Here is a 27516-nt window from a genome sequence, read left to right as displayed (position 1 = left end):
AGGGCGGGGTTGGTCCTTTCTCCTCGTCCCTCTCTCTGTGCCCAGCGGCGTGTTCTGGAGCCTCCGCTCCCAGCTGCCCGTGACGGCCTGTGGGACGGAGCCGGGTCGGGGGCCTCCCCGGGGCCTCCTGTCTGCTGCTCCCCCCACCTCCGGCACGGGCGCAGCCTGTTGTGCTGTGTCCTTGTCCAGCCCCGGCTTCCATGAGGCCACCCCCCAGATGGAGACAGGAGGGGGTGTCCCAGGACCGAGCCTCCAGGAGACGGGGGACGGTGCTGGGGCTCTGCTGTGGGATGAGGAGTCAGGCCGGGGGGCTCTTCGGGGGGGTACCCCGTTCCCACTCGCAGCCCGGGGGTGGTGCAGAGCGAGGGTGGCTCGGCGCCCTGCAGCCTCCGAGCGCCAGGCCGCGCCCACGTGGGCCGTGCGGAGTGTCGGTTCCTGGATGGCCTTCGGCGGCCTGTCGGGCCAGCCGCTCGGGTGCCCTTTGTCCTGTCTCTCACAGAGCGAGGTGCTGCTGGCCGCGTTCTCCAGACCTGCCGCGTGGGGGTCGGGAACAGGAAACGGAGCCCACTGCCCCTGCCCTCTGCGGGGCCAGCGGTCCGCCCAGCCAGCTGCCGGGCTCGCCGGGCCCTCGTCCTGGCCAGTTCCCTGCTAAGCGGGAGCGTTGGCTGTGCATCGGGAAGGCACGGGACAGACCCCTGAGCAGAAGTAGCCTCTTGGCCCCGCCTCAGGGTGAGTCTGGGGGAGGGGGCCAGGATACACATTCCCTTGGTGACCCTACTCCAGGTCTCCCGAGGCCCCACCAGCGTGGGCAGGGGATTCCAGACCTTCCGCTGGGTCTGCGGCCCGGACACCAGCATTCGTGGACCCCAGGGGTCATCAGAGGCGCCGGGGTCACTCCTGGGGGCAGAGCCATTTAGTGAAGCGCCACTCACTGCATTACAGCCGAGGTCCCCATCACTGCCCTGGCCTCCTCCCACCTCTCCACCTCTCCGGCGGTTCCAGGCTTGGGGGCTGGCCCAGGCCGCCTGGAAAGCCCCCTGGAGAAGGTGGGGCGGGGCGTGTGGGCGTGGCTGCGGGGGCGGCCAGCCGGATTAGAGCGGTCTGCCCCGGGGGCGGGGGCGGGGTCCTGCTCTGCTGCCTGGCTCCCCCCTCCTCCGCGGCGTCTGCCCTCAGCCTTGGAGCCCGTCCTGTTCCGGGCCTGGGGCTGCTCCCCTCCACTGAGCGCGGGCATCCCTCCCAGGGCTCCCCCAAGGCCAGCTGGAGCACCCCACTCCCGAGACGACCTCCCCTGCTCGGTGCTCCCAGCTCGCCTCCCACCCTGTCGGTGCCGGACCTGGGGGACTCCATCCCCCGGCCTGTCCCTGGGGGGCTCTGCTCAGTACTCCCGATGAGGAGCCTGTCTTCCCGGGGGGGGGGGGGGGGGAGGGCGGCGCCGCTCCATGACCTCCTGGGTTGGGACGCCTGGTCCCCGGGCTGAGACCCCTTCCTTGAACAGAGGGTGTTGTAGTGTCGCCTGGCTGGGCTGGGTCGTCAGGTCCACTGAGGGAGGGGAGCCCCGCCCCGACCTGGGCACTGCCCTTCTCCCTGCCCATTGGCACGAGCTGGCTCCTAGCGAAGGGGAAAACGAGGCGCCTGACTCCCTTCCCTCCGTCAGACCGCTGCCGACTTTCCGGCTTGGGGAAGTAACTGGCAGTGCTGAGAGGCAGAGGCAGAGGCAGGCCGTGCGGCGAAACTCCGCGGAGCCCTTCTTCAGGTCGGGGCTCCTCTGGCCAGAGCTGCGGGGGGAAGGGCTCCTGCACATCCCCACCCCCCACCACCGCCCTGGCCTCTGTCCGGTGGTGGCAGCCTCTCCAGGGACCTGGGGGAGGCAGGGAAATACTTCCGTCCCTAAATCTAAAGTGCAAGATGATGAAATTCCCCGGAGACCAGAACATTCTCGTTTCATCTCCCCACACCCCAGCGACGAGGGCTTTGAACAGGCAGGATGTATCTGGGCGGCCACGGTGGGGCAGCGCCCGCTCCCCGGCTCGTGGGCCCATCTGGGGCTCGTCCCCTGCGAGTGAGGGCCCGGGGCTGGCCCCCACCACTCTCCACTTGTGCCCTGACAAAGCCACAGCAGAAATTCATTCTCCCGCTCCTCTGGTCAGAGGTCCGAAATCCAGGTGTGGCAGGAGGCCCGGGGCGGCTCCTTCCTGCTTCTCCCAGCTCCCGGGGCCCCAGGCGGTCCTCAGCTTGTGGCTCTGCTGTCCTCGCTGGCCGCCTCCACGTGGGTCCCGGGCCGCCCTAATGCACAGCAGTTCCAACCTGACTTCTTCACCTCAGTTACATCTGCAAAGACCCTTATTCAAATAAGGTCAGATTCTGAAGTTCCAGGAGTGGTGACATGGGCATCTTTCTTAGCTGTTCGTTTGTTTGTTTGTTTGTTTTTGGGGGTGGCGGTGCACAGTTCGACCCACTGCACCTACTTCCTCTTTCTTCTTTCCAGACACTTTCTGGGTGTTTGGTGCGTACCCTGGGCCCCCAGTATGAAGGGAGAGTGGGGCTCAGGCCCTGCGGAATGGCTGAGCTAGAGGGTAGAGCGTGACGGGGGTGTGGAGACGTAGGGATTGAGGGGCGGGCGCCCCGGGAGTGGAGAGGTCTTGGGGGGCAGTAGGTGGCATTTCAGCTGGGCAGAGAAGGGTTGGACAGGAGGTGGAGAAGGTGGACCAGGGGGAAGCATGGCGGGAAGCCCGGGAGTGGGGCTGCTGGGGCCGCTGGAGGACCAGACGCCAGGTCCCAGCTGTGCCTCCGGCTGGGCTTGCAGCTGCCAGAGGGGACAGGCCCTGGGGCCTGGCCGTCACTGCGGGCGACTCTCAAGTGTCCGTCGTCCAGCCGGGTAGAGAGGGCCCTCCAGCAGCAGGGTCTCCCTGGCGCGTCTGGGTCTGCCATCTCGGCGTGAGCTGCACTGAGGAGGCCGCGCCCTCTGGGGCTCTCAGCCCCTGCCGCGCCCGCTCTGGTGGGCCCTCGGTCTGCAGCTGGCGGGCCGTCCTTGGTTCTCACCACCTCGGAGCCGCTCTGCTGCCCTCTCACTTCCTTTGGCGGCCCTGCCCCTCCTCCCCAAAATAGCATGGGGGAGGACAGGCACCTTGCAGGCCCGGCCTGTGAGCCCCGTGTAACAGCCTCTTCCGTGGGGGGAGGGTGCGGGGGGCAGGGCGCGAGCATGTGCCTTCCCGCGTGGTGCCCCCAGGCCTGGTACAAAGTAGGGCCTGACAAGCTGTTTGAGTGAGAGATGGATGAATGAATGAATGATGAATGGAGGCGGGTGACGGGTGCCCCGGGCTTTCTGAGGTCCTTGTTGGCTCAACCGTTTCCACTTGCTGGGGCCTGTCTGAAGGCTCTTGGATGATAAATGGTTGTGTACGGTGATGCACCGTCTGGCCCGGAACACAGACGTTCACTGTCATGCAGATGTCACAGAGAGGCTGTGAAACACCCAGCATGCCCGCCGGAGGGGACGGGATGAGGACCGTGTGGCCCTGGCCTCGGGGAGATCCCCGTGCACCCACAGCAGGGGGCGGGGGGAGCGGCCGCTGCAGGACTCAGAACCGTGGATGATTCCCAGAAGTCAGTTTTGTTAAAAAAAAAAAAATAAATGCAGAATCAGAAAGCTGGACAGAAGAAATACCCCAATGGTAAGTGGGAGGTCACGCAGGCTTTTATTTTATCGCACCCTCCCCCTTACTGAGAGGTTTTTCTGTATTGGGAGAAGAGGCAAGAGTTTCACCCCCTGAGGGGACGTCCCAGACATGTCTCCTGTTCACCCTGGACACCGCCCGCGGGCAGCTGGTGCAGGGGGAGGCCCTCAGCGCCTGTCTGGGCCTCGGCCTCACCACCTGGTGGAGGGGTGCTGGTTATCCCAGCCCAGAGGGCACCAGAGGGCAAGGCCTTCCAGAAAGGGCAAGGCGGGGCAGACTGCTGCAGCGAGCCCTGGCCAACCGTGGGGCCCTGGGCGCCCCCCCACCCAGGCAGGTGAGCCCCACATTCCACCTCCACCGGGAGGACTGCCCTCTGGTGCACCCTGAGCAGGCGGGCCCGGGCTGGAGCTTGGCTCCCGGCGCTGAAATACCAGCTCTGGCCCAGCTTCCCGGTGCAGAAACGGCTGGGGGTGTTTCCTGCTGCTGTCCTCCTCCTGGACGGGCTCTGTCCCCAGGCCTGGGCCCCGCCCCCGCCCCCGCCCCCTCCCCGGCTTGGCTCGCACCCACCCGGGTGGGGGCGGAGGGTGAGTCTGCAGCTGGGAACATTCCTGACCTGTAGTTCAGGGGAGAGAACCCAGCTGCTCGCTGGCAAACAATGGAGCCCAGCTCCCCACTCCCCGAGCCCCTCCACATTCTGCCCTCGGAGCTGGAATTTCCAGACGCTGCAGCCTGTCCAGCTGATCTTCACTCCCAGGCAACTTCCTCAGACACTCGCCAGACACTTGTGGTGCTGGCTGCCGTGCTGTGTTTCTCACACGTTTGTGGGACCCACTGGCCCTAAACCCAGTCCAAATCGTAGCTGCCTTTTTTAAGAAATCCCAGAAGTGATGCCTACGCCCTGGAAGAACTAAACGTGAAGCGACTCGAGGAAGGCGAAGTTCCCTGATCGCGCCCCCCGCCGACGGGTCACCCCTGTTTCAGGGGTCCCAGGCCCACTGTGTCCATCGCCGAGGCTCTAGTCGCTCCTCGTGAGAGGCCCAGAGACCCTTCCTGGAGGCTGGCGGCTGAGAGCCACCGGTGGGAAGGAGCTGGGGGCAGGGCAGGGATGGACACAGGGGCGCCCCAAGATGAATCACGTGACCTTTGGCATGGGACCCACGCCAGGGGAACGTGGGAGGCCATCTGATTTTCAAACTAGTATTTTTTTTTTATTGTGGTAAAGTACACATAAAGTTTATCTTCGTAACCATTTTTAAGTGCGCAGTTCAGTGGTTATTAAATCTAGTCTCACTGTTGGGCGGCCACCCTCACCATCTGTCTCCAGAACTTTCTCATCTTTCCAAACCGAAACTGCACCCATTAAACCCTAACTCCCACCCCCCTCCTTCAACCCGGCGCCCACCATTCACCTCCTGTCTCTACGAATCTGACCAAGCACCTCAAAGGAGTGGAATCCTCCATAATTTGTCCTTTTGTGACTGGCTCATGTCGCTTATACCGTGTCCTCACGGTTCAGCCGTGTCGTAGCAGGTGTCAGAATCTCCTTCCTTTTTAAGGCTGAATAACATTCCATTGTTCGTAGACACCGCATTTTGTTTATCCGTCATCTGTGGGTGGGTGGGTGGCTTCTACGTCTTGGCTGGTGTAAATATTGCTGCTGTGAACATGGGTGCCCAGAGATCCCTTTGAGACTGTGCTTTCAGTTTTTTGGATACATACCGTTGACCCCAAGGAGGGACGTACCTGCCAAAAAAGGGCTCCTTGGGGTTAGCGGCGCCCAAGTTCACAGTCAAAAGTCTAGCCGCCGTCGTTTTCAGAGGTTACCCTGCATTTCAGGGAAAAGCCTCCTGCACTGTGCTCCTCTGGCCAGAGCCAACCCTCATAAAGGCAGGTGGGATCAGAGCTGCACAGCTTTGTCCTCATTTGCATCTTTTCCGACCAATCAGAGCAGCTTCATGTTGACCAATCAGGATGTGTGATTCTGACCAATCAGAACAGTGCCAGTTCGACCAATCAAACCGTGTACATTTGGATCTCTCGTTTGCATTAACCACGGACCAATCGGGAACCAGGGCAGGCTCGCTCTCCGTAAGCGGGCTTCCCCTTTCGGCTCAGGAGGCTGTGGTTTCTCTGCTCTGCGAAGTGTTCGCCTGCATAAACTTTCTCCTTTTACGACGCCCCAGATGGGGACTCCTGTTGGCATTGGATTGGTGGCGCTGAATTGCTGTGGACAGTACCCGGGAGTGGAATCGACGGTTCGCGAGGGGCTGCTGTTCCCCGTTTTGTGAGGACCGCCCCATGCGGTTTCTCACAACAGCGGCCCCGTCTTCCGTTCCCGCCTTCCAGCGTCCCGGGTCCTCGCCGACACTGGCTGCCCCCTGCGTGTGCGAGTGTAGCTCTCCTAGCGGTGTGAAGTGGGCTCGCTGGACCCAGTTCTTTGATGAGAAACAGCTGTGCGGCTGCAGAACGCCCCCTCCCGTCAGGACCGGGAGGGGTCAGCCTCCTCGCAACTGCAGGGACTGTGTTCAGGTTCACTGAATCGGGGAAACCGAGGCACCGGGGCACCCAGCATGCCGTGCTCTGAGCGTAGGTGTGCACCTTCAGTGTCCTGTCCTTGGTGGCTGGCAGCGGTGACTGAGACGGCCCCGGATTCTGGAGAGTTCCCGTGGAGCGGGGGCCGCTGCCGGAGGCCACGGTGGCCTCTCTGAGCCTGTGGACAGGCCGCAGTCAGATTGGAGCGACTCGGGAGCAGCTTCCTTCCCCATGTGGGTGGGGAGAGGAGACTTCAGAAGCCAGGCCTGAGATTTAACATTTCATGGGTGGGGATGGGGTGGGGCGGGGTGGGGGTGCCTGCTCTTGGCCTCAGGAGCTGGACGTCACCTGGCTCTTCATGGAGGGTGTGGCTCCCCGTGGGGTCTTGACAACCGGAGCCGGAAGTGACGCATGAGTATTGTGGGCATGAATGAATGAGTAGTTGACTGGCCGAAGCATTGAGACGCTGCAGGGCCCGGGCTCCTGCTGGTTGGAGACCCCGAGGACAGGCGTTTGGCCTCTGCACCCCGGCCGGACAGTGTCCTGGTGGTTTCTGGCCGCGTGGGCATCGCTGGGCAGCAGCAGGAGGAAGCGCCTTCCTCTCCTCACGGAGCTGGACTTGCGTGTATGGTTCACAAACGCAGCGTAATGGACACGACGTGCAGGTGGACACAGGAAAACGTTGGCGCCTTGCCCGCCACCTGCTTGGACCTCGGAGTCCTCCTCACCGTCCCTGTCCACCTGCGCACGTGCTGGTGCTTAGCCTGTTGGCTTTATTCATCCTAACACACACACCCAGCACCCCCACCGGCACCCCCACCCCAAAACTTTCCTGGGACGCTCGCTCAGATTTCACTGAGCACCTGCTTCTGCTGCTCCTGGCCCGGGCACTTTGGGTCCTGTCTGACACCCGGAGAGATGCTTTCTGATCGCCGGTGCCGCCCGCGGAGAGCGAGGCGGCCGGAGGGGCCGCTCCGGATCTGGGCTGTGCGTGGATGCTGCTCCTCGCTGGGCCTGGCGGGCCGCCTCCTGTCCCCACACGGTGACAGCGCTGGCTCAGCAGCCTTGGCCATGTGTGTGGGGCCGACAAGATGGACTGACCGACGGACCGATGTTAGCTGTGGTGTCTCTGGTGGGGAAGCCAGCAGTCCCTGGGGCCCCCGCCTCTTCTCGGACACCACCGAGAGCCGGGGGAGAACGGAACGTGACACTTTATTTCTTCTTCTCGGGGCGCTGTGCGCCGCCCGAGGAGGGGTTCCCCGCGAGTGTCGCGTGTGCCGTGTCGAGCGGCTTTCCGCGGCATTTTTGGCACCTTGGAGGAGGACGTGTCCTGTCCCTTGGTGTTCGTGGTGGGGACACCTTAACGCCACCGCGTGCGACGTGTCGGCTTGCCACATGTGGGAGACCACGTGCACGATCGGCTGTCAGGGGCCGTGGGGGGGTCTCAGCTGCCTGCAGGTGCAGGCTCCGCTCTGTAGGTGCGTTGGGGTGGCCGTCATGGAGGAGGGACACCTGGGGCATGGAGAACAACAGGCCTGTTTTGGTCCTCTGATTTTGGGGTGCTTGAGCCAGGCTCCTCGTAGAGAGATGGAGGCCACCGTGGGACAGGCAGGTACGGGGGCCAGAGATGTGTGGTCAGCTTGGAGCCACAGGCGTGAGGGGCGCTGTTCCCAGGGGGCCTGTGGTGGGGAAAGGGCTCAGGATCCGAACCCACATGTCTCTGCCTGAAAGCTGACTGGGTCTTCCTGAGTCCCGCACCCCTGTGCAGGGGTGTCCGAAGCTGGAGGCGGGTCCGTGAGGCCCACAGGGAGGCGGGGCCGGGGTGCCGCACAGCCACGTTCCAGAGTTCCCAGCTGGGAGTCTCTGGGGTCCTGGTTCCCCAGAGAGCCCTGGGTGAAACCTAGGGGGTCAAAACCACGTTTACCGAGGGCCCGAGGGTGCCAGGCCCGGGTCTGGGGGCTCCCGGCCGGCGTGGCGAGGAGAGGAAACCAGACTCGTGCCGTGGCGACTCAGCAAAACCCGCTTGTTCAGCCATCCACTCACTCAGTCACCCATCCATCCGTTCCACAAACCCTTGCCGAGGGCCTGTGGGTGCCGGCGTCAGCCGTGGTGTTGAGGAAGGTCGCAGAGCAGGCGGTTCAGGGCGCGAGCGCTGCCCCCGACCCGCGGGCGACCTCAGCCGCCGTGACCCGGGAGGCCGGCGTGCCCTCGGCTGTGGGCGAGGCGGCGAGGCGTGTGCCCTCCCTCCGGGGTGCCGGCCGCGAGGCCGGGGTCGGCTTTGCTCTCGGCCGGCGACGGGGAGGCCCGAGCAGGCACGTGTGTTCTGCCCGCGACTCTGGAGGCGTCTCACCCACGCTGCCCCGGAGAAGGGCGTCGTGGAGGGCGGGCGGGTGCTCTGTGTGGAGCCTGAGGCCACGTCCAGGAGGAGGAGGAGCCGGGAGAGTGGAGTGGCCGAGGCAGCGGCCCGCGTGCGCGGTCTGGCTCCAGGCTGCGGACGGGAGAAACGGGGCGTCGGGTGCCGGGGAGGGGGGCTCCATGCCAGGCGGCGGCCGAGCACCTCGCCCTGAGCCACACCCGCCCGGAGGGGCCGTGTCGCCGAGGGGGGTGGGGGTCAGAGTCCTCAGAAGCAGGAACAGGAGGGGTGGCCGCGCAGAGAGCCCCTAGAAAGGCAATTTCCTGCTGGCTTTGTAGAAAACCTTTGGCTCGACCCTGACCTTGAAGTCTCAGTAATGCAAGCCACTGTTTATCCGTTCGGCTCAAACAGGCCCTCGGCCAGAGCTTCGGACCTTTTGAGGTCTGCTGGGAACAGTTTCCTCCAGGTAGGGGAGGAAGTTGCGTCTTTTCCTCGGACAGCCGTGGGTTCACGGAGGGTCCCTGCCGCACCCCGTCTGTGTTCTCTGAGCTGGGGACCCTGGGGCAGGGCCTGGCACGCACTGGGCGCCTGCTGTCTGCCAGCGGTGGGTTGCCCAGGGCCGCAGAGCTGAGAATGGAGCGCCCCAGCTGCCCCTGTCTGCCCCGGGGAGCGCCCATGCTCAGGGGTCTGTTCGTAATCGAATCCCGACGCGCCTGGGTCGGATCTTTGCCTGCAGCGCAGGGGCAGCCAGGCAGCTGCGGTGGCCCTGGCGCCGGTGTGGGTCACCGTCCAGGCTGTGCGGGTCCAGCCATGATCTGCCGCGCAGGCCCTGGTTCCTTGGCTGTGGGACGGATGACTCACGGCCGAGCTGCCGGACCTGTGGCCCCGGGGGACAGGGCTCACGCGTGCGGGCGTGGCCGCGGCCGCCCCCAGTGCCGCCTGCCTGCTCGTTGGGGGCAGCGGTGCTCCTGGGAGTGCGGAGGCCATGCGAGCAGACGCAGCTGTCTGGGGGGGCCCGGCGCCTCTCAAGCCAGCTTGGAGCAGCGGGGCGTGGGCGCAGAGGGGGGCCGGTTCCGGGGTGTCCGCTCAGGACGTTTCCTAGACGGTCATTTCTTCCTTTGTTCATTCACTCAGTCATTGCATATGGAGCCCCTACTGCGGGTTGTCGTCCAGGGCATTTGGGACCCGGGGGAGAAGATGGGCTCAGCCCCTGTCCCTGTGGAGAGTCTGGCCAGCTTGGCCCCTCAAGGCCACCTGTTTGTTTACCCCCAAGGACCTCACCTATTAAATAATTATAAGCCGCTTTAAACGATTTTCTTTTTCTTTATGGAATGAGCATGGCATAAATAAAACAAGAAACTAATTCATTTTCCCATTTTTCATTGATCGGAGGCGCGGTCAGCTGCCCGTCAGAGCCTCTGATCGGCGGGCCTCAGCAGCTTGGCCACCAGGGGTTCCCGTCACTCTGCTGGCGTGGGATTGGTCGCCGTGAAGCAGTTTCAGTGCCCCTCATGGAAATATTTCAGGAACATTCACTGTGTCTGCGGGCACTTTCTGGAGCCCCGTTGTAGGGCGGGAACTTCAGACGCGGAGACCCCGCCTCTCTCGGACAGGCGCAGAGGTCCTGACAGAGAATCCTGTCCTCTCCGCCTGTCTGCCCCTCTGCCTCCGGGGGCCGTGGGTCCAGAGCTCTGTCCTGCATCTGGGGGAGCGAGGGGAGCTCGCGACTGCCCTGTGGTCTCGCTGGCTGGGCCAGGGGCACAGAGCCTCAGACATGTCGCCTCCTGGGGCCTCTCACAGGCCTGCTGTCCGTCTCCCGGCCCCGGGGCAGCATCTCGAGGTGCTCGGCTGGTCATGAGAGTTGTGGGAGGTGTGGGCGCAGGGCAGGGGTGGGAGGGGGGATGAGTGGGTGGGGGGGCGTTGGCCTTGTGCAGATCACAGTGCCTGGCGGGGGTATGAGGGCCAGGCCCCTGGGTCCGCTCTTCCAGGGCACCGTGTCGTAGGAAGTCTCTGGGCACAGGGACTTCCGGACGTTCCGAGGGAGATGACCCGGTGTCAGCTGCTACTCCTTAAATCGGTCGCCTTCTGCACCCCAGAGGTCAGGGGGCGCACGGAGAGAGCAGGGCGGCGCCATCACCCCCAGGCGTGGCCTCCGTGGGGCCTGGGCTGGAGCTCGGAGCTGTGCCTTCCCGCCCCGCCTGGTGCGACCTCACCGGGGGCTGTCTCTCTCTGTGCTCGGTTTCCCCTTTGCACCTGTCTCTCAGGGCTGGGGTACGTGAGCGGCCCGTGAGGGAATGCGGGGACGCAGCGTGGCCCCTGGTGCCCCGTGTGTATTCTGTGCCGGAGGACGTGGGCCCCGGGAAGGGCGGCCATCCCGTTAGGGGTCCCGGCGCCTCCTGGGGCACGCACGGGCCTTGTGCGGGGAGGCGAGGGGCATGGTGGCCTGAAGCCTGCCGGCCCAGGAGGGCAGGGCCTCTGCGTCTGCACGGCGGGCGGGGTGTCCCTGGGCTGGAAAAGAGAAGAATGCCACTCGCCCAGAAGCCACAGGGACGTGGTCGGCCGTCGGGCCTTCTCTGGTCACAGAACGAGGGTGGGCAGCCTCTGGCCTCGCACTGGCCGCCCCGCAGGCCCTCCCTCGCCGGCCGCCTCTCCGCCGTGGCCGAGCCGTGGCCGAGCCGTGGCCGAGGCTGAGGCCTGGCCTGGGTGCTCACTCTCGCAGCGTCAGCAGGCCCTCCCAGAACCTAAACTCGCCCCTTCTGGCGTCAAGGGAGGGAGGGTCCGATGGGCCACGTGCCCTCCTGGGCCCAGGGGACCGCAGACAGGCGAGTGGGCACACGCGGCAGAAGCAGCAGCTGCCCGCTGTGCCCACCTAATGCCGAGAGGGGCCAGGCGTCCAGGCACGGGGCGTGGCCCTTCCTCCCTCTGCTCGCTCGCCGCCTCTGGGCCTGTTTCGCTGGCCGCACGGTGCTACAGTGCGGGAGAGAGGTCGTGACCTTGTCACTCACCGTGCGAGCCAGCCCCTTAGGGGGGCGGACGGGATGCGGCTGACAGGCAGGAGCCGGGGTCATGCACACCCCGAGGCGCCCCGTCCTCTCAGAGGGCCTCCTCCTCCCCGAAGCAGACGTGAGTTCAGCGCTGCCGCCTGCCAGTCGGGAGTCAAAGCTCTTAACATCCTGAGCCTCAGTGTCTGCACGTGTGAAATGGGCTCGGAGGGCGGGGGTAACCGCGGTGTCGGGCGGAGCGTGCAGCGCGGCGCCCAGCGCACAGGGGGCCCCGGGAACGGCCGCCGGCGTGGCTGCCGCCTCCTGCCAGCCCCGAGCCGGGCGCCGGTGCCGGGTTCCGTCCCCCAGGCCTGCTGTCCCCCTCGGCCGGGGTCCGGATCTGTCTGTGCGGCTTGGGTTTGCAGAGGCCAGTCCGGGGAGCCTGGGCTGGGCCCGGAGCTGGTGGGGTGCGGTTCTGGCAGGCTGGGGGCCGCAGCAGGGGTGGGGCCAGGCCGGGCAGACGCGCCATGCCCCATTCTGAGCCCCGAAAGCAAGCCCGGCCTTGTCGGCTGGATTGTGGTTAGGGGCTGTGTAATTAACTCTAAAAATGGGAGGCTGAGGAGGAATTAAAATAGATACTCAGTGGAAATTAGAGACGAGGACGTGCAAAAACAGTGGCTCCGGGCTGCAGGCTGCAGCGTCCGGCGGGGCGGGGCGGGGCGGGGGGAGGAGGGTCCGGGCCAGGCGGGCCTGGGGCGGAGGGGGGCGGCTGTGTCCCCTAGACCAGGGGCTCAGACAGCAGGCAGGTGCCCTCTCACCACCTGGAGGCCGCAAGGGCACGGTCAGGGTGTCAGCAGACGTGGCTTTTCCTCGGGGGCTCCGCGGGAGACCGGCCCCGTCCTGACCCAGCGTCCGGCGGTTCCCTGGGCATCTGTCTGCCGAGGCCGGCGGGGGCCGCCCTGCCCTCCGCCTCCCTCGGCATCTCTCTCTCTCTCTTTTTTTATCATGGTAAAATACACAACAGGTAACATTCGCCATTTTCACCGTTTTACGTTTACAGTTCAGGAGCACTAAGTGTGTTCGGTACGTCACGTAACAACCACAGTGTTATAATCCGCAGACCTTTTCCATCTTCCCAAACTGAAGTTCCGTCCCCGCCCCAGCCCCGGCACCTGCCCCTCTGCTTCCTGCCTCTGCGCCGTCTCCGCCCTGGGCGCCTCGTGTCCGTAGAGTCCTACAATGCCGGTCCCTTGGTGTCTGGATTCTTCCAAAATGGCAGGTCACAGAAGAGGAGGACTGGGGGGTGTTCTAGATCTGCGTGTGGGTGTTCGGTTCAAATTCATTAGGATAAAATCGCCCTTTTTCACTTGGAGTAGCTCAGGGGGCACGTGTGACCTCCCTCTTGGATGCACAGAGCATGTTGCCATCGTTCCGGAAGGTTCTGTTGCAGAATACTACCCTGGGTTCACGGAGAGAGAAGAGCTGTGACAGCTAAAGTGTGTGACCGGGATTGGACCCTGGTCCGGCACTGTCTTTTCCTGGTTGCAGGGACATTGTGAGCGTCCTTTGTGCCTTGGTGAAGCGTGTGAGCACGCGGGCGGGAGCCCATGGGACCCAGGCTGGCTTCCCGGCGTGGGCGGGGGGCGGGGGCGCGGGCCGTGGGAGGGCGTCCCCGCCCTCGGAACGTGGGCGGGGTCGGGGGGCATCATGTCTGCAGTTTGCTTTGACGTGTTCACGAAGAGTTACACAGCCAGGCGCACACAGCACGCACAGCCCCCCACGCCCCCCACGAAGAACGGCATGTGACAAGGCGGGCGAGGCGGTGCCTGCGGCGCCCCGTGACCGGCCCCGCCAGGGCGGGGGGTGCCGCGGGCGGGTGTTCGGGCTCCGATGGGAGCTGGGGGGGCGCGAGTGCCCCCAGGGACTCCTCAGTCTGTCAGGTGTCCGCTGGGCCCGCCACGGCGCTGGTTCCGGCTGGTCCTTCGCCTAGACTTGTCCCTTCGCCCACATTTCCAGCGAGCTGGGGCTCAGGCACAGGCTCTCCGCGGCGCTCTCGACATCGAGCCGTTGGGCGCTCAGCGAATGGGTGTTGGTGAGCGCGGCCGTCTGCGACCCGGGCTGGTCGTCAGTGTGTGGCTCGGTCCACGCCTCGCGGACGCCCACGCCCGGCCGGACTGAGCGGGATCATCATGGCTCCCGTGTTCTGGATGCCCGCCCCTGCCCTCGGCGCGAAATTAGCCCAGCAAGGTGCTGCGCACCGGGAGCCCAGTCCTCAGCAGCCAGGCCACGCCCCGGGCCCTGCGTACCGTCAGGCGGGTGGGCGGGCGGACCCCAGGGCCAAGTGAGTCTCACCTGCTGCCCCTGGAAGGCCGTCACCGGCTTTTCTGCAGGGGCTGCAAGCCAGGGACCCTGTGCCCGCCCCACAGCGCCCACCCCATTGCACTGCCAAGCCCAGCGCGGGCTGGGCGCCCAGAGGTTGGGGAACCAGGCAGAGGAGAAGCCTGGGGTGTTGTCTGGGATTCCTGGCTTTTGTGGTGAGCGTGCGGCCTCCGCGGCTTCCGTGGGGCAGCCCCCCACGGTCGGCTTCGTCGCGTGGGCCGCAGTCGGGGTCAGTCTGGGGGGAGGGGCCGTGTGGGCGGACGTGTGTGTGCGCGCTCCGTCCTCGCTCACTCGAGGCTGGCACATTTCGTTCCAGGCAAGATCGTGAGTGTCGAGTGTGCTCAGGCGTGAGCAGGGGCTGGGGGCGCGCGGCCACGGACGGCCCGGGTGAGCGGGGGCCGTCCGTGGCGTCCGGGCCCGCGCGTCCTGTCCCGGGGCCCGTGCGGGCGCAGGATGCCGCGTGGCCGGCGCCGCCGCGGCTCCTGTCGGGCCCCTGTAACGGCTTTTCCTTCTCGTCCCCAGTTTCTCTGTCTGAAGAACATACGCACCTTCCTCAAGGTCTGCCACGATAAGTTCGGGTTCAGGAGCAGCGAGCTGTTCGACCCCTTCGACCTCTTCGATGTCCGAGACTTCGGGAAGGTGAGTGGCCTCCTTCTCCAGCTCAGTCCCCCGGGCGCGGTGGCCGAGCGCTCGCTTGGCGGCCGGTGGGCCGAATGCACAGAGCAGGCCCGGCCGCCGGCGCCAAGTGGAGGGGGCTTCTGCAGCCTGGCGCCCGGCAGGTGCAGGCTGGGTGGGGCTGCAGACGGAGGGCGGGGCGGCCCCTCCCGTCACACCCCGGTGTCCTGAACCCAGGAGGGCGGAGGGCAAGCAGGGCGTGGTCGGCGACAGCACGGGCCCCGGCTCCCTAGCTGTGGGATCCTGAGTGTCTACTTCCTGCCCAGAATCTCCAGTTCTTCGTGGGATCCCGGGCCTGTGTTCAGACCAGCTGCAGGGGCGCTGAGGTGGTGCGGGTCCGTGGTGGCACCCTGTGCGAGGGCCATCGCGCCGACACCTCAGACGAGCAGAGCTGGCCAGCTCTGACAGGCGTGGGGCGAGGAGGGGGTGGTTACCTGAACCCCCGAAGCCCCCTGAGGGCACCTCCTAGGTCGTTGGCGAACCAGTCTGTGTCCTCGGCCTGTCCCCTGGCAGCTCCCCTGCAGAAGCTCTGCTGGCATGGGGAGGGGACCCTGGGGCCGAGGGGGTACAAAGGCCAGGGGCGTGGCCAGGGCCGTGGCTCATTCCCAGCTTCCCGCGGGGCCTGGCTCGGGGCGTCCCCCCAGGCCGCTTCTCAGAAATCACCGGGATCAGGACCGTGAGGACCTCTCGGTGTCTCGGGCCGTGGGGCTGGGCGCAGACCTGGCCGAGTGCTGCCTGCGGCCCAGGTGTCCCCGGCCCCTCCGACCACGTCCGGCCAGCCCACTTCCCACAGCCCTCAGCAGGGGGCTGCTGCCTTGTTTACCACAAGGGCCTTCGGAGTGCCGGGGGAGCCTCGGATCTGCCGATGCAGACGTTGGCGGATCGGTTCTGCGAGGCGCCTGTCGAAGGGCCCACGGTGTCCAGCTAGCGCAGTGGCGAGGCCACCGGGAGCCGCCTGGCTTGGTGGCGCTTGGCCTTCGCCTAGAAATTCCCCAGAGACGAGCCTGGGGACCTGCGCGGGAGCCTCTGCTTTGTGTTGGCATCGGCTCCGAGGTGTCCGTTCCCCTCACGTGACTCGGCCACGTCCTGCGGGGTGTGCCCATCTGGACCGGGCACTACTCTGCCCGCCGCCCGGTCCCTGCTGCCCGCCGGCTGCCGCGGGTGCCGGGCGGAGCTGCCGAGGCTCGGGCGCTTCCCCGGAAGGCGTCGGACCCTCTTCCTGTTCTCCGCAGCAGCGCCCCGGGCCGGGGAGAAGCCGATGGCGGCCGGAGTTGGCCGGGGGGCCTTTAGAACACACGTGTGTACACACACACACACACACACACACACATTCAGGCTGCGTTTACGTCCCAGCTCTGCCGTCACAGGGGGCGGCCGTGCCTAAGTGACTTGTTTTCCCCAAGTCGTTTTCGTAGGGTGGTCCTGAGAGCATCACGCCCCCAAGTGTGTCGAGCGGAGAGTGAGACGGGGCTTGTGGGGCTCGCGGCTCCTGGCCAGCGTCCCGGGAGGTGCGCCCTCGTTCTTAGCTGCCTTGGCCTTGGTCCTTCGGCCTCCTCTCAGCCACCTGGGGGTGCCCGTGTGTGTGCAGGACGCCTGGCTGGGGACTGGGCCGCCTGCGACTGTGGACTGGGCGCCGGTGCCCATGGAGGCGGCGGACGCGCCGTGGCCCCGGCCAGAGACCGGCCTGCCCCTCTGGCCTGTCCTCCGTGCCCCTGGCTGCGCGTCCGTGTTACTGGCCCCTGGCCCCCGGCCCCGCACGCTTTCCTTCCCACGGTTACCTGTGCTTACCTGGGGCCGTCACATGGACGTGCTCTCTCCACAGGGAGCCACTGTCCTGCCTCCCTCCTGCAGTCCAGGGATGGGTATGGGATTCCCTGGAAAGACAGAGCACAGGCGGAGCCCTGGCCCTGTCCGGTGCTGTGGCCGGCTCTGCTCGGGAGGCCGAGGCGTGGGGCCTGCCCGCCCCGGAGTGGGGCGCGGGGCGGGGCGCGGGGCAGGACGCTGCAGCGGGCAGGCGGGGGCGGTGTGCTGGCTGCTGTCAGGGCTGGGCTCCGGCCCCCTGGTCCTCGCAGCGGTCCGGCCCAGGTGCGGAGGCCGGTCACGGTCACTGTCACCCTGGGCAGAGGTGGAGCCGAGGCCCCATCCACCTCCTTGGGGGCCATTACCAAGGCGTCTCCCAGGCCCAGATCCGTTCTTTGCCCACCAGGAGCCCGGCCCTGGACACCATGCCCCTGACGATGGGACCACTTGCCCTCCCCCCTTGGTCCCCCTGCCGGCCCTGGGGACTGAGTGACGGGAGTCCCAGCGGGTGGGAGGTGGCATCGGTCCCTCTCTCGTACCCGGAGCTCTGCGGGGTCAGGACTGACGGTTTGTCTCCTGGGTGGCCGAGGACGGAGGGAGTGGAATGACCGGTCCCCGGCGTCGGTTCCAGCCGAGCCCGGCCGGGCCCGCGTTGGGAGCGCGCTGCAGCTGGTTCCAGGCGGAGCAGGGGTACGTTTGGGGTGGACGAGCGGTGTCTGCCGAGCACGGGGTCGGGGGGCCGGGGCTTCCCTTTCGCTCCTTGTCTGCTTGTCTTTCGCTTACATTCACAGGGTTCAGGAGCAGGAAGGATCCCGTGGAATAGCTGGTTAGTTCATCTCAGGCTGGTGTAGAAGTTTCCAGACTTTTTTTTTTTTTGGCTATCACTTAAGAAGGTTGCGGTGTTCAGGTCTGGTCTAGGTTCTGGGTTTCGTTGTTCTTTCTCTAAACTGCTGCCTTTCAGCCTCCCAAGGGTTTCCTGCTGTCGGAGTCATTCTTTGGGAAGAGAAGAGGCATTCATTCATTCATTCATCCATCCATCCGTGCATCCATCCATCCATCCATCCGTCCATCCATCCATCCGTCCGTCCATCCATTCCCACGCTCTTCCATCATTAAGCATTTCATTTACCAAGTGTGTTTGTTCAGCATTTGCTGCGCTAGAGACAAAATGGAGAGAAGTAGTTGCATGGCCTTTGCCCTCGGAGGGGACCCCCAGATTTGCTGTTGGCAGTTGGTGGTAGCGCCTCCTCCGTGGACGGGACCCTGGGTGATGCTGCCTCTGCCACAAAAGCTCCTGTTGTTAGGGGGACGCTCCGCTGCCTCGGGACAGCCGGGCGCTTCCTGTTTACGGGACGTACGGGGCCTCCCCGGACAGCCCCTGTCTCGGCCCTCGGGCTTCTCCTTCCGGCCTTTCCGGCCTTTCTTCCGTTGGGGCAGAGTGGACTTTGCACTGCACTTGGCAGGTGCAGTGGGGAGCTGATGTTTTGGGGCGCACAAAGCTCCAGAAAGGGTTTCCTTAACCCAGGCGTGCGCTGGGAGGGGCAGCCCCACATCGGCTGGGCTCTCTCTGCCCCCTGGCCCAGGGTACCTGGGGGAGACTCTTGGCAGAGGCCTCAGAGGCAGCAGTCAGGTGGACCCCCGGGACCGTTGCAGGCTGTGGGACCCCTGGGTGCGGCCAGCCGCGGGAGCAGGCGCGCTCCGCAGGGGGCCGCGGGGCTGGTCGGGTGCGTCTCCCCGTGGCGCCTCCTGTCCCCCAGATCCAGACGCAGGGAGGCGGCGGGGGGTGGGGCTGGAGGGGGTGTCCTGGCACTTAGGCCTGGGTGTGAACCTAGACCTCAGATGTGGGCCTGAGCTGCCGTTTCTGCCGGGTAAAATGAAGACTGTTACGGGGTCTCCGTGGAGGCGACCGTGCAGGTCCTGTCGTCCTGATTAGTGTTTTATTTCTCCTCTCGCCAGCCGAGGGTTCAGAAAGTTGCTTCTGGAAGCGTCTCCTTTTGTGGCCGCCTCCCCTGTTGTTTTCCATAAGGTCGCCTTGAAGGCTAGGTCTCTGCTCATGCCCAGTCCAGTCTGAGGAGCGGCCTGCGGGCCCCGGGTGTGGGGCGGGGCCGCAGCCGGGGGGGGGGGGCGGGGGGGTCCGGGGCCGGGCCTGGGGCGGGGCCGGGAGCCGGGCCGGGGCCGCGGCCGGGGGCGGGGCTGGGGGCGGGACCGCGGGCGCGGCCGGAGGCGGGGCCGGGGCGGGGCGACGGGGCCGGGGCTTGCTGGCGAGGCCGTCCTTGCTGGCGCGCTCACCTTCTCTCTGTCCGTGGACAGGAGTGTGCAGGGGCGTGGGGAGGCCGAAGGGGTGGCCAGCACCCGCTGGGCCTTCAGGGGACACCACTGCCCCCGCCTGGCGTCGGTCGGAAGTGCGGAGGGAGGATCCTGGGCGCGGCAGGGGTCCGGGGTGGCTTTCTTCCGGCGTTCCCATTCCTGGAGGTTGCAGGCGACATCCTTACCAAGTGACAGCCCCAGCTCCTCGCTGTAGCTGGGCCGCTAGGTCAGCTCACGTGGACTTCCCAGTGTGCCCCAATGTTGGCTCTCATCGCCCCATTTTTCAGAGCGGCGGCGGAGGCTCGGGGGCCAGCGACGTGCTCAGGGTCCCCCTGCCGCTGGTTTCGTGCGTCTGGGAGTCTGCTGCACCCCCGGGCGCGGGGCTCCGCCTCCCCGCCGGCCTCAGCGCCTCCTGCCACCCCCGCGGTGGCCGCTCACGTACGTGGACACCGTGCGCTGCGTCCACGAGCTCCCGCCGGCCGCAGGGACGTCAGGACGTAAGGAGGGGAACCGAGGCGCAGAGAGACGCGGCTCGCTCGTGCCCCACGTGACGGCCGGACCCTTGTTCTGCTCCGCCCCGCTGACGGCAGGCGCTGGGTCCTCGAGTTCCGCTGGGACCTGCCCTCTGCCCCGTGGGGCCGGGCCAGCTGCAGGCCGTGGGCAGCTGGGCTAGTGGGCAGTGTGGGGCCGCAGGGCTGTGAGAGGCCTTGGCATGCAGGGGTGGGTGACCGTCAGCTCTTTAGAGGACATGGGTGGTGAATGGGGGCTGTCCTGACAAAGGTTGGGACCGGAGCAGGTGCACCACCAGGTCCTGAGGAGGTCGGAGGAAGATGAGTTTGACCCTTGTGGGGCCGGGGCCCTGCCTGTCTCAGGTATGCACCCGAGGAGCTTTGGGAGGGGAGCTGTCCGGAAGAAGGCTTCTCCAGCCCTGAGGCAGGTGGAGGGCTTACCTCAAAGCGGCAGCAGTTAGAGGCCGGGAAAATACAGAGATGGCCTTAGACATCACGCAGAGGTTCAAGACCTCTGTCCAGCAGCGGCACCCTGGGCCCTCCCCCACCCCCACTGCAGGGGCCTCTGCCCCCACCTGGGCCCTCTCCTGGAAGCTTCTGGGGTTGAGTATAGACTGGTGGCCCCCTCAGCCCTCTTAACGTGCGTGGACCCTCCAGACCTTTATAGTCGTACATTTAGTCCACACATTGAATGGCTGACCGTTTTTGCCAGAGGCAGTTTTACTTTTTGGGGAAAGAGAGAGACTCAGAGAGACATCCTCGTCCCCAGAAGCCTGTATTTTGATGGGGAGACGTATAGTAAAGAGACAAGGGGGTCGGCCTGCGCACAGAGTGAGGCGAGGCTGAGTGGGGGGGCGTTCTGCAGACTGGGGTCGGGCAGGGCTCCCTGAGTGGGGCCCGGCCATTGGCATGGTGGGCATGGGGCCGTGCGGTGAGGTCACGCCTGCCGTTCTCGCGTGGCTGCGGGTCGGGGGCGGTGTGGGCAACGCCGGCTCCTGCGAGCCTCTGCCGACCACAGGCGCTGTGGGGACACGGTGGCCTGAGAGCAGGGGCGTGTGGTCTGGCGTGTGTGACGTAGGAGGACTCGGCTGGCGGAGGCCGGGGAAGCCAGGCCGCCCGGTCACGGGCAGAGCGCTGGGACCTGCCTTGGGTGCGGCGGGAGCAGACAGGTCCCGCTGGTGGGCTGATGAGGGGAGACAGGCTGAGGGCACTGAGGGGACCGGCTCACCATGTCACCCGCCTGACGTGGGCACGCTGGAGCCCCCGGGCGGCGTCGCAAGGCAGGGCCCCGCCCGCCTCCCAGGTGTCGGACAAGTTTGCCTTCGGCCTCTTCGACCTGGACTGGGAGGTGTTCGCCCAGCACATCGAAGGCGCCGTCACTCCAGGACGGTACGCGCCTCTCTGCTTTCAGAAGGGCCTCTCGAGCAGGCACGTGCATGCACACACACACACTCACACACACGTGTCCATGCACACCTGTATGCGTGTGCACACACACAGAGAGGCAGGTGAGCCCACTGAGCACTGACCCTCCGGTTTGCAAGTGGTGTTCTCTGTGTTTTCCAGATGGGAGCCACGGCCGCCATCGCCCTCACGGAGGACGGGGCAGGGCCTCCGGGTTTGCTGTGGCCGGCGCGCGCTCCGGCCCTCCCGCCAGCGCGAGATGGTCACATCTTGTGTGCGAGGCTGGGGAGGCTTCGGGTCTCTGTTCTGGTGGTTCAGTCCCCTGGTCAGGTCTCTGAGGCGGGCCACTGGCCGAGGAGGTCAGTCCTTGATGAGCGGTCCGGACCATTCCTGTTACGTTTCTTCCTGCTCACGATTCATTTCTGAGGTGAAGGGATGCTGGGTGCCTGTGATGGCGGCGGTCACAGCTGGTGAAGCCCGGGATGCAGGCGATGAGGGCGAGAGCAGTGTGTCCAGGCCTGGCCTCGGCCACCGAGCCTCGCCGCTCAGGGCCTCAGTTTCCCCACCCGTAAACGTAAGGTCGGACAGGCTGGGTGGCCTCTTGCTGCTGGCCTTTGGGGGCCTCTGTTGTCCCCACTGGCACACATCTTGTCATCGCTCTTTTCCGTGTCCTGAGAGCTTGAATTTTCCCAGCTCGTCCTGGAGCAAATTGCGCATGCGTGGTTTCCCTTGTTTTGCTTTTTGCCTAAATCCACAGTTAATTAAATCTTAATTGGCTAATTGTTTCTCTCTAGCCCCCCAAGACATTGTTTCTATTGAAGCCTGACAATCTGACCGTTGCAACAAAAAATGCTGAAGGAGACTAAGGAGGTGAAAAGAAAAAAAGTCAAAATGTAAATAATTAATTGTAACAAAGTATCCTTTCTTGGCAGCCTGCCTGTTTTTTTCCCAAGGACTCCTGGTGCTCCTAGAGGCATCCAGGGGTGGTGGCCAGCCGCTTGGGGGGTCGCCCTCTGAGTCACCAGGCGCCTGGCTGGGAGCTGTCCCCGGGCCGCAGGTGCACGGATTCCCCTCCCCCTCTGCCTGCAGCTCCACTTGGGGAGCTCGGGCTGCAGCTTCGGACGCTCATCCTGGGGGAGTCTTTCCAGCTTTTATCCTCCACAGACTTCGTTGTGATAACACGGGCATGACGTCGAATCCACCTTTCGAACCATGTTGAAGTGTACGTTCCGGTGGCGTTCAGTTGTGCGGCCGTCACCAGCACCTTGCTCCAGAACTCGTTCGTTACCCCAAGGAAATCCCAACCTCCCGTCCCATCTCCCGGCCCTGGGCAGCCATTCGTGTTTCCTGTGTGTGCATTAGCTCAATCGGGACATCTCCTAGCAACAGTCCCACGATGTCTGTCCTCTTGTGCTTGGCTTCCTTCACTTGGCGTGATGTGTTCCAGGTTCGTCCACGTCGCGACAGGTGTCAGAGCTGCACCCCTCTTTAGGGCTGAGTGATATTCCGTTGTGTGGATGGATCTCGTTCTGTTCATCCGTCACCCGTTGGTGGACACCTGGGCAGCTTCTTCTGCCTTGGGCTGCCGTGAACGTGCGTGCGGTAGGCTTTGTTTGTTGACTTTTACTCCTGAACCCCTGAGCCCACGGTCCTCTCAGGCAAGGCTTGGGGGGGGGGTGGTGCAGGAGGCTGAGGAGTGTCACTCTGGAGGGCAGCTGACGGTCTGTGCAAGCAGGACCCGCCCCAGCCGAGGGCTGTCTTGTGCTGGACCGAGGAGCGGACGGGCGCCAGCCCGCAGTGTTGCGGTCCAGGCTCACGGGCAGCCTGCCGGAGTGTGGGCCGGTGTCTGAATTGCATCCATGGGTGAGCGGGGGGGCCGTCGTGAGCAACGCCGCTGTGAACGCGGGCGTGCGAGGACCCGTCCGCGCTCCCGCTTTCCCCTCCTCCGGGTCTGTACCGGGGGCTGGAACTGCCGGATCGCGGCGATGCCCCGCGCGAGTTTTCCACAGCGGCCGCGCCCTTTTACACGCCCACCGTGCACGAGGCCCCAGCGTCTCCTGCCCTCACCAGCACGTGCTCCTCTGTGCACATGTGTTTGATCACAGCCGCCCGATTGGGGGCGAAACGGCATCAGATTCTAACACGTGTCTCCCTGATGGCCCGTGAAAGCCAGCATTTCTCACTGCTCAAGGTGTTTGAGTTCTTTGCCCGTCTTTTAATGTTTGCTGTTGTTTTTTTCCTGTTTTCATTCCACCGCATGTGTGAGGTAGGGCGGCTGTAGCTTTTAAAACAGGCCTTGGGCGGCGGGGCAGCCAGAAGCCACCTGTGGAATGACCAGACCCACTGGTTTGTCCCCGAAGGGTGCTCGGTCAAGCCCAGCCCTCACCTGCCCCCCGCCCCTGTCCCCACCTCAGCGCTGGCCTGGCAGGCCCCCCGGCCGAGTAGGCAGCTCCGCGTCCTGGCGGGCATGGCGGGCCCTGCACGAGCTGCGTGAGGCCCAGGCAGGTGGCCGCTTCCGGGGAAAGAGGCCGGGAAAGAGGGCTGCAGGGTGGCCGTTCCTGCCCCGCAGCTCAGCCAGGTGCCGCCGGTCAGTCTGTGCAGTCACTTCCCTGGCACCGGGCGAAGCTTCTGGGGGCGGGACGGCAAACTGGAAGCAGCCGTGGGGCGGGCTGGGCGCACTGGGGCCACGGGCGCGTGGCTGGCGGAGCTCATTCTGCCGGGCGCGCCGGCTCGCCGCCGTGGGGGAGGCACCACCCCTGCACGCCCTTGCCTGCCCGCCGAGCCTGCCGGCGCTGGGGCGCACTCAGGTGAGCAGCTACCTGCAGACCCTGCGGAACCCTCGTGTCCCCAGCTGACAGCTGCACCCCTGTGAGGAGCGCGTGTCTCAGCCGACGGGCTCAGGGTTGGCGCTCGTCCTGGCCCGGGGCCCGGGGCTGCCTGGTGGCCTCGCCACGGAGCGGGGGGCGGGATGAGCTCTCGGGAACATGCTGGGCAGCTCGAAGCCAGAGCCCTTCCCCGGGGTGGTCGCTGGGGCGGGTGTCACAGGTGAGAAGACGGTGGGGGGCAGGTCCAGGCCATTCCTGGCCGTCCTAGGCCGTCCGGGCCCTTGGCCCGGGCTGCAGCCGTACTGCGCTCTGCGCAGCCTTGGCGCCACGGCGGCCGTGAGGGGCCTCCCTGGGGATGAATGGCTGTGACCGGGGGCCGGGCGGCCCCAGCGCTGCGGGCCCTTGCCGCGTGGGGTGCTGACCTCGTTCCCTGAGCCGGGCGGCCCCAGCGCTGCGGGCCCTTGCCGCGTGGGGTGCTGACCTCGTTCCCTGAGCCGGGCGGCCCCAGCGCTGTGGGCCCTTGCTGCGTGGGGTGCTGACCTCGTTCCCTGAGCCGGGCTCGATCCGCTCGGGTCTGTGCAGGGAGGGGGTGCGGGGCCGGAGAGCGCCCTTGGGTCCCTCATGATCTGGAGGAAGTGGCTCAGGGGACTTCCGTGCTGGCCGTGTCCCGTGGAGGACGGGAGGAGCTCGCAGTGGCAGCCCTGCTGTGGCCGGTGGCCAGCGAGGCCATGGGCAGCAGAGGTCAGGGGTGTGGGTGCGGGCGTGTCTGGGCTGGGGGCCTGGAGGCCGGGTTCCTCGGAGCGAGGCGCGGCTCTCCTTCTGGACGGGCAGTGGTCTGAGGAAGCCATTCATTCATTCATTCACTCAGCAAACACGATGGATTGCCTGCTGTGGCCTGAGTGCCAGCGATGTAGTGACAGACCCCGGAGGCCCCGCTCTCGAGTGGGTGAGGGGGGGCGGTCTCTCCCACGTGCCTGAGCCTGAGGGCTGAGGCCTTCGGGGAGCCCGCCGAGTCTGCACCCCCGGCCTTGGCCCCCCACGGACCTTCTCGAATACCTTCTCCTGCCCTCCCAGGGCTGTGTGCTTTTAAAGATTATGCATATGAAGCCGACGACACCTACTGAGTAATTAATTTCCCACTTTTAATTAATCAAAGACTAATTACGAGTTACCTTTCCAGTCAGAGTTTCTCATGCACAGCTGCTGCCTGTGTGCCCACACCGGGGGGGGGGGGGGTGGGCGGGGGGGAAGTTGTGAGTTGGGGTGTTTGGTTGGGGATGTTCGGGGTAGTTGGAGCCTCTGGGTTGGCGACCTTTTAGCATCCTATTTTGGGAGCCTTTCATTACAGGGGGTGCAGCTCGTCGTCAGCAGGAGGTGCGGCGGGGTGACGGCATCTTCCTGTGGTGGGAGGCCGCAGAGGTAGCTCGGAGGGTGACAGGTGGCACCCCAATTCGGAGCCAAGCCAAGGCTCGTCTGTGCTCGGAGGCCCTGAGAGGGCTGGCTGTCAGCCGAGGTGTCCAGGGGGTGAGCACCAGGGAGGCGTGACCTCTGCCCGCGACCCCTGCCCACGGGCCCTCGCGTACTCTCCGTGAAGCTGTGGGGCTCGGCGGGCAGGCCGAGGGGCCGCTGGCGTCTCTGCCTAGCTATCCAGGCCATCCTCTCGCTGACTCGGTGGCATGGTTCGGAGCAGCCCAGTGCCACCTCCTCCGTGAAGCCGCTCCGGGTTGCTCCGGCCTGTGGCAGGGGGCACAGGCTCTGGAGCGGCTGGCCTTAGCGCTCTTCCAGGCTCCGCCCTGGTGCTGGGGGTCACCGGGGCCTGGCGAGGACCGGGCCTGCTCTGTGGCGTCTCTCCTGGCCCCTTGAGTCCAGGCCCTGGGTGAGGGGAGGCCCGAGCACGGCCTTCGGGGGGTGGCCAGGACGAGGCTTTCGGCTCAGCCCCTGCCCGCAGACCCCTTTACCTGTCTGAGCCGCTGCCTGCACACCTGGGAGGCCACGCGTGCGGCGTCAGCGCGGCCCGGCTCCGGGCAGGTGGCGAGGCCCATCGAGGTCAGCACCTTTACCTGGCGGTTCCCTCGGCACCTGGCACCGCGTCCGGCAAGCCGAGCAGGGTCAGGCACGGCCGAAGACCAGCCCGGGCGTGGTGCCAGCGGCAGGCGTTGAAGGGCGGAGGGCGGGCAGGCCCGTCTCCGCTCGGCCCAGGGGCGCCAGGAGAGGCGGTTTTGCTTCTCAGGGACAAGCCGCACCACCTGGCTCCGCCTCCGTGCTGTTTCTGGCCTGAAGTCCTTTTCGATCTGAGACTGGCGTGTTTTAGCTGGTGGCAAAAATGGCTACGTGCCCTTTCTGCCTCCCAAGACGGGAGGGGTGTTCAGGGAAAAACCCGCCGTCCTGCCGCCCTCCTTGGCTGGTCGGGCACCTCCAACCTGGGAGGCCAGCCGGCTGCACCGGCCACAGGACAGCGGGGCCCCAGGTCGGCAGGCTGGGCGCCCGGGTCCCAGGAGTCCCTCACGGGGCTGCGTGGCTTCAGGGCGGGTCCCGGGAGGCGGCCCTGCAGGCAGGCGCACGGTGGCAAGGCCCAGGGGGTGGTCGGCTGCCAGGAGCCCCACTTCCCGTTAGTCCCGGCCTCGCCGGTCGGCCGCGAGGACCCTGGGGAAGGACGGCTGTGTGCGCAGTGGTGGCTTCGGCCTTCAGTGGGCAGCGGGGCCTCGTCGGCCACGCAGGGAGGGACGCAGTGTCACGGGAGGCCTGGGGGGTGAGGCAGGACCGTGGACGTAGCCTGCCCGTCCCGCCCGAGATGCGTCTTCTCTTGGCCAGAGCACCTTCCGCTCTCCCTGACTCCCCATGACAGTCTCCGGGTCCCCACGTCGGTCGCTTGCCTGTGCCCTGTGCAGCGAGTGTCCTGGGTTGCTAGGCCCGCCCCCTGCACGGTGGCTTCTGCTTGTCCAAGCTTGCTAATGGGCCGGTGGGTGTCCTGAGCTTGGCTCACAGCCCTCTTTTGAAACTCAGACATCGTCCCTCTGCCCGGGCAGCCCTGACTAGCTGGGGTCTCGGGCGGGGGATGGGTAGGGGAGAAAGCAGCGTGGTCGGCCACGGGGGCCCTGGTGCTGAAGGCCCGCCCCACGAGCGGCTGTCCCCACGCGGGCGGGAGTCCCTCTCGTGCACCTGCTTTCCTACGTGGCTTCTGTGGTGGGCGAGTGACAGAGGGGCCGGGCGGTGAAGAGTCACCTGCAGCCCCTGCGGGCCCCGGCTGGGCCTCGGGAGCCCTGGGAGGGTCACTGTCGGTAGCTGAGAGGGTCGGGAGGAAGCGGAGGCGCTGGGGCCTGCTCAGCCGCGGCTGCGTCGATGGCTTCCTGGATGCGTAACGGTGTCAGAACTGACGGAGAGACGCTTCGAACGTGGGCGGTTTGCTGTGTCCGTCGGCTCCGGAGCCGTTAAACATTACCGGCCGCGAACACTCGGCTGCACCAGCCACGGCGCAGGCGGCGGCTGCAGGTCGGAGGCTCCCGGAGCAGACGGGGCCTCTCCATGGGGAGGGGCCGCGCTGCCGCGAGCCAGGCTGGAGGCGGGTCCCCACACGCACCTGCTCCGGAGCGAGGCGCGCTCTCTGTGTTTGCTTTTCTTTATGAAAACGTGAACTTCCAGTCGCACGGCGAAGGCGCGAGCGTATTCCTTTCATTAAACGTCAGAACGGTGGAGAGCGGACCTGTGCCCCGGAGTCGCGACCCGGCCGGCCAACTCCCGCGGCCTGTGTTGTTTGCCAGGGATGTCGACAGTTGGGAGACCAAGACCCTCCCAGCCGAGTCTCGTTTCTGGCGCTGTCCCATGCGAAAAGGACTGTAAATACACACGCACACACTCACACACACACATGCACACACACACGCACACGCACGCACGCACACACACACATGCACTCACACACGCACTCGTGCGTGCACGCCTCAGGGCGGCCTTGGCCCCTCCAGGAGCCCCCCGACTTCCCCAAGTCCTCATTGGTGCTCGTGGATGTGCTCGTTGGGACCTCTGGGTGCCACTTCCTTCCTCCACGTTCTCGTGACCCTGGGCAAGTGGCTCACGGGA

General features: G+C 65.9%; 1 protein-coding gene and 1 long non-coding RNA gene across 2 annotated transcripts in view; one reads left to right on the top strand and one right to left on the bottom strand.

Moving 5' to 3' along the window:
- VAV2 (vav guanine nucleotide exchange factor 2) overlaps positions 1-27516 on the top strand; it is a 108627-nt gene that overhangs the window by 14709 nt on the left and 66402 nt on the right. Inside the window, exon 2 of the mRNA XM_036218204.1 lies at positions 14442-14558. Within this exon, the coding sequence (XP_036074097.1) occupies positions 14442-14558 (117 nt within the window). The remainder of the gene's footprint in view (positions 1-14441; positions 14559-27516) is intronic.
- On the bottom strand, positions 13730-18480 carry LOC118600430. The gene is made up of 2 exons (XR_004950090.1): positions 17524-18480; positions 13730-17387 (listed from the first exon to the last, which is right to left on the bottom strand). It is a non-coding gene; the product is annotated as an uncharacterized LOC118600430 (long non-coding RNA).

This window comes from Rousettus aegyptiacus, unplaced genomic scaffold, assembly GCF_014176215.1.
Source record: "Rousettus aegyptiacus isolate mRouAeg1 unplaced genomic scaffold, mRouAeg1.p scaffold_m13_p_3, whole genome shotgun sequence".
Taxonomy (NCBI): Eukaryota; Metazoa; Chordata; class Mammalia; order Chiroptera; family Pteropodidae; genus Rousettus; species Rousettus aegyptiacus.
Note: the sequence above shows the minus strand (reverse complement) of the source record. Positions and strands in the feature narration are given on the sequence as shown.